The 9494-nt window shown below is 36.9% G+C and overlaps 1 protein-coding gene and 1 pseudogene across 3 annotated transcripts in view; one reads left to right on the top strand and one right to left on the bottom strand.

Annotated features, from left to right (window-relative positions):
• Positions 1–517, bottom strand: part of LOC108756163 — a 6738-nt pseudogene extending 6221 nt beyond the window's left edge.
• A 1446-nt stretch (positions 518–1963) lies between these two features.
• LOC108756268 overlaps positions 1964–9494 on the top strand; it is a 22977-nt gene continuing 15446 nt past the window's right edge. For all 3 annotated transcript variants that reach the window (XM_018499932.1, XM_018499931.1, XM_018499933.1), the window contains exons 1-4: positions 1964–2510; positions 4753–5192; positions 7179–7495; positions 8969–9372. In XM_018499932.1, coding sequence (XP_018355434.1) covers positions 2331–2510; positions 4753–5192; positions 7179–7495; positions 8969–9372 — 1341 coding nt within the window. In that variant the 5' untranslated portion in view covers positions 1964–2330. The remainder of the gene's footprint in view (positions 2511–4752; positions 5193–7178; positions 7496–8968; positions 9373–9494) is intronic.

Below are 9494 nucleotides of genomic sequence, written 5' to 3'. Positions count from 1 at the left end.
ATATATAATAATATAAATATATTCATAATTATATATACACAAATTTTACCTTTGAAAGCAATTCTGGCAAATGAGACTTTTGATCCATAAGATTAACAAATTTGAAAACAGTATCATTAACTGGGTACAAATATAAAGTTCCTAACATTAATAAATTACACGAATTAACTTTAAATTAAAGTAATATTAAAATATACGCATACATATATATATTACAAAAATAAGGCAAACAAACAAATCAGTAACTTAACAAAAAAGATAATAGGATTAAAATTCTATCATCTACGTGATTAAAATTATATCGACTAAAATACTTAGTCACTTGAACTTCAGAGGGTAGTTCCGGTCGCGCAACAAACACAGGGTGACGGCGGAAGGATGTGCAAGAGCTCCATCTGGTCTCAACGTGGCCAGTCTTGTACTCTGCTCCTCTTCCCCCTTCTTAATCTCATGCTCTCTCTCCCTCTTTCTCTCGTTTCTCCTTCTCACCCCTTTTCTCCTTCTCTTCTACGCTCATCCCATAAACGTAGGCGTCGGTACTTCTACGCGCACGTACGCCACAAAACGTAGGCGTCGCAGCTTTAAGGACGACGCTCGTCTATGACGTCATATTTGTTTCATTCCGCCGTGCCAACACGCGTCCGGCTTGTCTTTTCAATATTGCAACTGTGTCATCTCGTTTATCTCGCTCCCTCTACTGCTCTTACCACCGCCACCCGCTTTCCCCCCCGGTCTCCTCATTCATCGACGCAACGTGTCAGTTCTATCACAGTATGTTTAACATGTCGCTTTTTTTTTTATCTTTCCTCCCAGCTAATGCCATTGTCCCATATGCACACGTGCCCGCAACGGAACGATTCTCGCCTTCATTTCCTGGTTTACCTTTGATTCAGCGACAATGCTATTAGCCCGATTACTATTCACCTAATTATTTGCTACCAATGATGTTTTAATATCGGAACATTCTGTGATACAAACTAGGCGTTTCGGATGATTAAAGATATCTATATATATATATATATAGGTCAATTCATAGTATAAAAAAATAAGAAAAAATTATAGGTGATTTTATAATTACAAAACTTTCAATATAAATACAATGTATACTATAATTATATATTTATAAGAAATATAATTATATAATATAATTATATCTGTATTAAACGTAAATATGTATAATTTGAATATAAATATTATATAATTGTACATGAATTATTATGTAATTATGAATGTTTTAATTGAACACGGACATAAGTAATTTGATCATTTTATCATTTCACAGCGCAACGGATAACACGAACGGATAGCACTCGGATAACAAACGCTTCTCCACTTTGACTAATGTTTTGCTGATTTCGAAGAGAATTAATTATAAGATCTTCTTATAAAATTGTCAGTAGAAAAGCGTTGAGATTGTCATTAGTCAGTTCGACAGAGTTCGCCGCCATATGATAATAATCGGAAAAGAACTATTTATGAACGACGTTCACCCCATCGGCATTAAACGTACGAGATACGGATAAATATCATGGTATTAATACGCCAGATAGCGAGGAAAACGTGCAGCTCACAAAGCGAATACACGAGTCGAGAGTAACGAAGGTTACAAATATCCCCACCGCGTCAACTACCCGCCTCCCCCCCCCCTCCCCGTCATCGTCATCCCTTTTTTACCGCGAACATCCGCTATGATTTTCCTCCCCCCGTTTCAATTTCTCCCACGCTTCCACTCCCTCCATTCATCCCCCTCTATCACGTCGCTGCTTCTTCCACCCTGTCTCTGCCGTATCCACCCTCCTCGTATCACGCTGTCTTCCTTGCACCAGCACGCGCACCCTCCGGTCGCGTCTCTTCCGACCCATAGGGGAGCTCGTCATCCCTCGCGTTCTCGCGAGGACCACCGAGACGCGTCGCTTCGGTCGTGGTCCGACGTATGCCACAACGTCGTCGTGGTGGCCGTCACCATCGCCACCTTCGCACTCGTCGCTGTCGAGTCCTCCGCGGCACGTATCAATCGCCAGGAGTCCGCCGACGAGACAGATTACCGCGAATCCGTCGAGACGCGAGTGTCGCGTAAGGGCACAGTCAGGGTGGACTCGTCATCCCGCTCGTGCGACCATGAAGGTCCCGCGGGCGCGAAGCGCGCCGACGAGATAGTCTACGGAGGAAGCTGGCTCGCTCGCGGGAATCTCTCGGTTCACTTCCGAGAGTAGGACAATTACTCTCGTTCGAGAGGGAAAAAGCGGGTAGATCGATAGGCCAGCTGGTGTGCGTGCGTTCGCAGCCGTTTTCGTAGCCATTCGGCGTGAGCGCGCGGGGTGCGGCCGAGGATGGTGAAGGCACCGAGCGTGGCACCCGCCGGTGGTCCGGCGGGTGTCAGGAGGATCCATCCCGGTCCCGAAATTGCCATGAACCCGAGGAATCTGCCCACAGCATCCGCGAGCATGCCGCCTGCTATGCGAGGAGATGCCAACGCTGTCGGCAGAACGACACCCGTTTATTATCCTCAGGTACCATCGAGATTCCAATTACAATGATGAGACACGTTTATGCGTAGAAAGAACGCGAATGTATATCCAGCTGCCGGAGCATTGGGTCAGTTGCGCTGTACGGCTATTTTCCAAACCAACAACCGCGTTTCCCACATTCACGGCACTTCTACACTTTTATTTATTTCTTCTAGAAATGAAACGCGTATTATAAATAATAAGAAATAAATAAACTGAAATAAATATAAACGAACGGACATAGTCTTGCCGAAAGCTTCAATTTTACTTGAACTAAAATCGCGGTTTGTTTTCTTTGAATTTTTGATTTATGCCTTGTGGAATCGTTATTCATACAGAAAAACAAAATATTTAGAATTGGATTTATTGCAACGTATACAACAGCTTTATGACCATAGTATAACGTTACATTCGTATCTATATAAAATAAATTTTAAATAACGCAACATCGATACCACCTACTAAATCAAACAAAATTCTTATTTTACGTAACTTTTATTTTATATCTCTTTCCGCATCTGTATTATAAAAAGAGAAAAGTTGCAGCGTCTTTTAATAAATGAAATTTATTTACCGCGTTTACCGCGTTGTAATCAGATCGATCTCGTCAATCGTTCACAAGATAAACTTGAACTTATTTATTGCTTGTTACTTTTGACATATTTTACTAATTAATAAATAAATTTACTAAAATAATGTATATTCTTTTTAATTATAACTTTAACGGAAGAAAGTTTCTGAAAAATATTTTGTACTTTCTTCTATGCGCAGTTAACTATTTTCTTTCGCTACTATACAAGTATATTATATCTTTATTGTTCTTATATACTTACTTACATTTTTTGTTTAACTATATTTATGATTTTTAAATCAACAACAATTTTTGTTTTATATATATTATTTTGTTCATAAATATTTTTAATTAATTAAAAAAAGAAATTAATACTGTAATGACAAGCTTTTTCATTGGGTTAGGTAAATAATAATATTATTTTCTAATCTTCTCATCCTTGGAGAATGAGGACATTGCTCGCGCTTCAAAATCCGTTTCCTGGGACCGAATGTAGGTCAATCTCCTCGAGAGAAACGCTCTTCGTTGACGACGGCTGAAACGTTTCCCTCGTCCGTCTCGTTGATCTCTACTAAACGGAGAATAAGCCGAATGAATCTTGTTACCGGAAACTGATAATACGATAGACATTAGACTACAATGCCATCACTATGGCGCGGGCAGAAGATAGCGGAATTCCATGCTTAGGAAAGGAATAATGCAAGAACGGTAATGAAGTCCGGGAAATTACAGAAGTTTAATGCAACGACTATTGCGATTTCCGATAACGTAGTTTGGTACAATGAGCCGTGTATAGCTACAGAACTTCAATGAATGAAACAGTTTACAGTACTCGATCGCGCGCGCGCGCGAAAAGCGATACAATTTTTAACTGCCCTGCGGAAGACAATACCGCCCTGTACGAGAACGTTTTGTTTTTTTATTTTTTTTAAAGTGTGATTTCATATTTCACAACATTCATAACAAGAAATATTTTTAATTCGGTATTTTCAGTCTTGAATATCAGATTTCTAGCAAGGAAATTTACCGGAAATTTAATATTGCCAATAAATGTTTTAGATCTTGTCTTGATCGGAAATTATACCTATAATTACTATCCTGTACAAATTGAATTTTAATTCGCAATATTGCAAATAGATCTTCGTAGCGAAAGGTAAAAAAAAATAATAGTAAGTTGAACCAGACCGCTACGTGAAGTAAGGAATTGATAATTCAGTCAGGGCGGGAAAATGTGAAAACTTTCTAATGTAATTCTAACTAAAAAAAGTAACGCAAATAAAAATGACAAGTCTACGTACATGTTCTTGCAGCAATTTCATTTAGAGAGTTTTCTCGTTTCCTGGATTATTGGACAGTAATTAGTTTTCAGGTACTTTTCTTCCCTCGCGTTATCTCAGTTACGTTCGCTCTTTCATTTGAATTTTTGAAAAATAAACTCCTATTATCAATTTCGAACACAAGATTATATATATTAAAGCATCAGAAAATGCTGCCGTCAAAATCGCCTGTCAGTTATCAATACACAAATCAGTCTCGCGCAGGGATTCCTTTGAAATACCATACTCCTATCGCATCCGCGTAGATCGTTCCGTTTGTCAATCAACGTCCGTAACTCGCCGGAATTGTTCTCCGGTTTGGGTTACCGGGAATTCAATTCGTGCCTGTTTGCGACAGGTGGACGTCTCGACCCAGGTAGACCTGCACAGCGGCTTCGGCGGTCCTGGCGGTGTTATGGACTCCTGGGATCGTCGCGCGACGCCGTTGTACTCGCGCGAGGACATCAAAGAGCAGTACTGCATCACCAGCCGGCAGCTGGACGCCGTCGAGAAGTCCGGCGGCGGTTTCTTCGGATGCCTGTCCACGAGGGGACCGTCGCCGTGCAGCTCCACCAGGAATTCCATCCTGTCGGCGTGCGTGCGTAGCGTTCCCAGCGACGAGAACCTCTGCGACGCGCCCTATCCCCGAAGGCCCCTCCAAATTATGTACCGTCAGCCTTATCCGACCTATTCCCGCGGTCTATCGCGGTACGACCTTGAGGACGAGGCGGACTGGATCGAGAGTTCCTACTTTAGACGGCGCCCAAGATCGTTTTGCACCGTACCCGATCCGAAGAGGTGAGTGAGAAGACAAGATCGATCTCTCGCGGTAATGGACTTTTTCTGTCGGAATTCTAAACGCGAAAAATGGTCCTAATCCATCAGCGTCGACAAGTCGAGAAATTCAAACGTTTAAGAGCTCCGAAAAGCTGATGGCAGTATATTTATTAATTTCCAAATATTGCGATATATGCAATTCTCCGCTGATGATGAAAAAGTACTTCCGCAAATTTACAATTATATTAATGGACGTGATATACGTGAGATATTTACGTATAAACATATATATATATATAATATATATATTTTTTTCTTTTTAAATCAAATGTAGCCTGTTCGGTTTCATATTCCAATTACGTAATTACTACATCGTATGCGCAACACAACAGTATACCTGCATACGTGAGATTGACACCTGCGAAAAGCGATATTACCTTCGACTACTATTTGGCAATCGAGTGCTTGGGATATTTGGGGCAAATTACTCCGTCGAGACGCGTTTAGAATGTATATCTACTAATCGATTTATCGGTAAAGACTTTAGTAACGTAATTGATCGAAAGGCGTGTCGCAGTGCAAATGGTGAACGTGCAAAGGAAACGAAATTGAAATCTAAGGGGAAGAAATGTTCTTTTATCTACAATACAGACGAAAAAGTTGGAAATCTCAAAATTACAAATATATATTATATTGTTGTTAGGAAAATTATACAATTTTACTAGAAAAATCGATTGTAAGTTTTTGCTAAGGAATCTACAAAAAATCTGCATTGTTAAATCTATAATATAAAATTTAACTTAATTTAAGTTAAGCCCCACTGCTTCTACTCAACGTATCGTTATTTTATACTAAACTTTGATATCGTGTAGTGCTAATTTGACACTATAAAATATCAAATTGGCACTACATAGTGTCAAATTTATCCACTGTTGTTTTAGTATAAAATAACGATATATTGAGTAAAAGCAGCGGGCGACTTAAATTGGGTCAAATTTGACATTATATAGATTTAACAGAATGATGACACCTCTTTACACAATTGATATAGCAAAAAAGTCATATTCAGAAATTTATCTTCGTACTTATATTGATCCGAGTATCTTCTATGGTTTCAGATAGACTTTATAAAAACGATATTTATATAGCACGATGTTCCATCGACTGTTACATGTAAAGCCTTCCGTGGTCTCCTCATAGCATAGTGTCTAGGGATGAGTTTATTTCTGATTAGCATGAGTGCTGTACCGCCCCTTTATCAGCTTTTTAAGGTCAACTGAAAGCGGTCGATTAAAAAATTATGGTTGAGCAAAATCGCTGTGTATCTGCAGAATATGCGGAAAAAAGTCTGGAGCTAATAGATAATAATGTGAATAACGTAAATATAGCATCTCGTGCTAACGATCTTATTTTAAGTTTACTAATTTTTCTGTTTATGCATTTATTTTTTCACGTAATTACTTCACGGTAAAAATTATCTTTGTGCAATAACGTCATTTTTTTAAAGATTAATGTATAAAATATACGTGTTTACGTAAGATGGTCATGTGCGCTTCGATAGAATGACACGTTGTCATTCTGTTTCCTTCACGATACATCCGTAACGCGTGTAATCGAATCATATTTGCAACAGTATGACCTATATATACTCGCTTGATATTTTAGCCCACTTAATTTTCATTATTAACGAAAATACATATTTTATTGAAAAATTCTCAACAGTGTTTACTCAACTTTTAAAATAATTTACAAAATTTTAATTAATGATTACCATATGTCAGTGATATAAATTTTATAAAAAAGCAGCACTTATTTTAATAAAGATTGAATTAATATGAATAATTTGAAGTGATAATAAATTAAATTGTAAAGGGCTTTAGACATTTACAGGAGCATCCATCCCCAATTTTGCTGATATTATTATAATTGAGATCGATATCGATTGACAATATAGATGATTGTTTAATAGTATTATAATTTGACAGTCTAAGCTTTTTATCGCGATAGGTACACTTGGGTCCCGGAGGACGAAGAATCCATGAAGTTGGAAGGTCCACGACCAGTACTACCACCAATAGTACCTCCCCCTCCTGCCTCTGTGACAACGATGCAAATATCGCAAGCTCCAAAAGCGAAGCACGTGAGCTTCGCACGATCGCACACGCTTACATCGTTTGAAGTCCCAAGGAACATAAGCCCGCCGAGGCCACATAATCCGGAACGTCTTATAGACTCGCAGCCGACTATGCAGAATACTATACTGCCTTCGTCCTTACCCTTAGCTCATCCTTATCCTGGCGTTGAGCCACGTGTTCTCGTACTTGGTAAGTCGTGTATTTTAATATCGCGATTGAATAGTTTCTTAACATAAACTATAAATATAAGATCATAAAATTCAGGATTGCGTAAATTAATTTACTTTTTTTTTTAACTAAGTTAAATTAAAATTAACAGCCTTGAAGATTTAACTTAGTTGAGATATAAGTTAATCCATAGTGACATTAATTTAGTTAAAAAAAGTTAAGTTAATGAAAAAAAAGTAATTGAAAAGTTAAAAATTAAATTTGTTTTATTTCATGAGATTTTAACTTTTTTTAACTAAATTAAAAAACTAAGTAAAAAAATTAACTTTTTTAATAACTAATTAAGGAGAGACTCACATATATATTTCATAGATTTTAATCAGTTGCATGATCTTTTGCATGATTATTCTGGGACACCAAAAAATAATCCCTATAAATCAGTAAACTGCATTCTTTCAAGAAAATCGTGATTTTAGCTCACCACGCTTTAAACCTCTCTATTCTCTAGTCTAAATGTAAATAAAATATTTGAAATTATTTAAAAAATTAGAAAAATACATTTCCGATAAACACGAATATATAAACATATAATCCGAGTAACGTCGGATCCGTATAACGTTAACTACCCCTGATGTTAACTTTTAAAAAATCAAATTAAAAGTTAATAGTAACCGTAGTTAATAAATACTGATAAAATATAATTCTATAAAGTTAAAAAGTTAAGAGTCTAAAATGTAACTAAATAAAGTTAAAATTAATTAACTTTTTAACTTTTTAACTTAACTTTTAACTTTTTAACTTAGCATTATTCAATTTTGATAAAATTACAACTAGAACATTTTTATATTGGTTCTTAATAGTTGATAATAAATTATTATTTTTATTGAAATTTAATCTGAGGTTTCATACTGTGCAGCAACTGCGCACGGATGATCCATATCGTTCCGCTATTTTGATCCCAAGCCAAGTATCATAGATTATGTGGGGAAAGTAGTTAAAGCTATTTACTCGCGGTCGGTTTGTGACGGCAAAGCCTACTACACGCTGGACTAACATGAATTAAAGAACTATAATGTAATAAAATTCTTCACAATAAAATGAGCGGAGGAATACATTTGAAGTTGCAAAATAAATTTCTATTATTATACTGCATTGTCAAAAAATATTAAACAAAATACAAATTACAACTAAATTTTATACTAGTAACTTCTTTTAATTTTTTGACAAATTTGAAATTGTTTGTCATTATAAAATTTGCATAAGAAATTCATTTAAAGATTATTTATTTATAAATTGACTTGAGAGAAAATATATTATTTTAACGCAAAAATATTATTTGTTCTTTATTTAAATATTCATCAAGTATCAAATATTTAAAATTAATTAAAGTTTATTTAAAACAATTTCTTTCAAGTTTGCTATAATAAATCGATAAACTTTTTTACAGTTTACAAATCAATTCGAGGCCGATTTGCAGCAATTTATTTGTTCCAGAGAAACAACCTAAACGCGGTGCTATGAAGACTCAGGCGACGCAAACCGAGCTCCCGCCAATGTTTCGCGGTCGTATACTTCCGGTGACTCTCAGTCCTAGAACTATCCATCGTGTCAAGATGGTTTCGCAAGGTGCTCAAACTAATGGTGTTTTCAACGGTAGAAAATTAACCAAAAGTTACTCGGAAGCTGGACAGTTAGGAACGCCGCTTGGTGGCCAGGCTGGTGCGCCAGCAAAAGAGGAAACTGAACACGAGCCGCTCCATAGGACTCAAAGTGAAGAGCCACCAAGATCACCCTTTCTTATTTCAACAACACCACCACCTATTCACTCTGTCGCCACCACCGTTGTCGTTGAAGAAACTTTGCCAAATGGAGACATCGCAATTGTTCCTATTGGCGTTGTAAGTATTTTGATATATCAATTCTTATATATTTTACACAAAGAAAAGCTTTAATTTAAAAAGCGGAAGTGTAGAAATCATGCACATTTTTACATTTGACACAACATATAATTTCAACGAAT

This window comes from Trachymyrmex septentrionalis, unplaced genomic scaffold (genome assembly GCF_001594115.1).
Source record: "Trachymyrmex septentrionalis isolate Tsep2-gDNA-1 unplaced genomic scaffold, Tsep1.0 scaffold97, whole genome shotgun sequence".
Taxonomy (NCBI): Eukaryota; Metazoa; Arthropoda; class Insecta; order Hymenoptera; family Formicidae; genus Trachymyrmex; species Trachymyrmex septentrionalis.
Note: the sequence above shows the minus strand (reverse complement) of the source record. Positions and strands in the feature narration are given on the sequence as shown.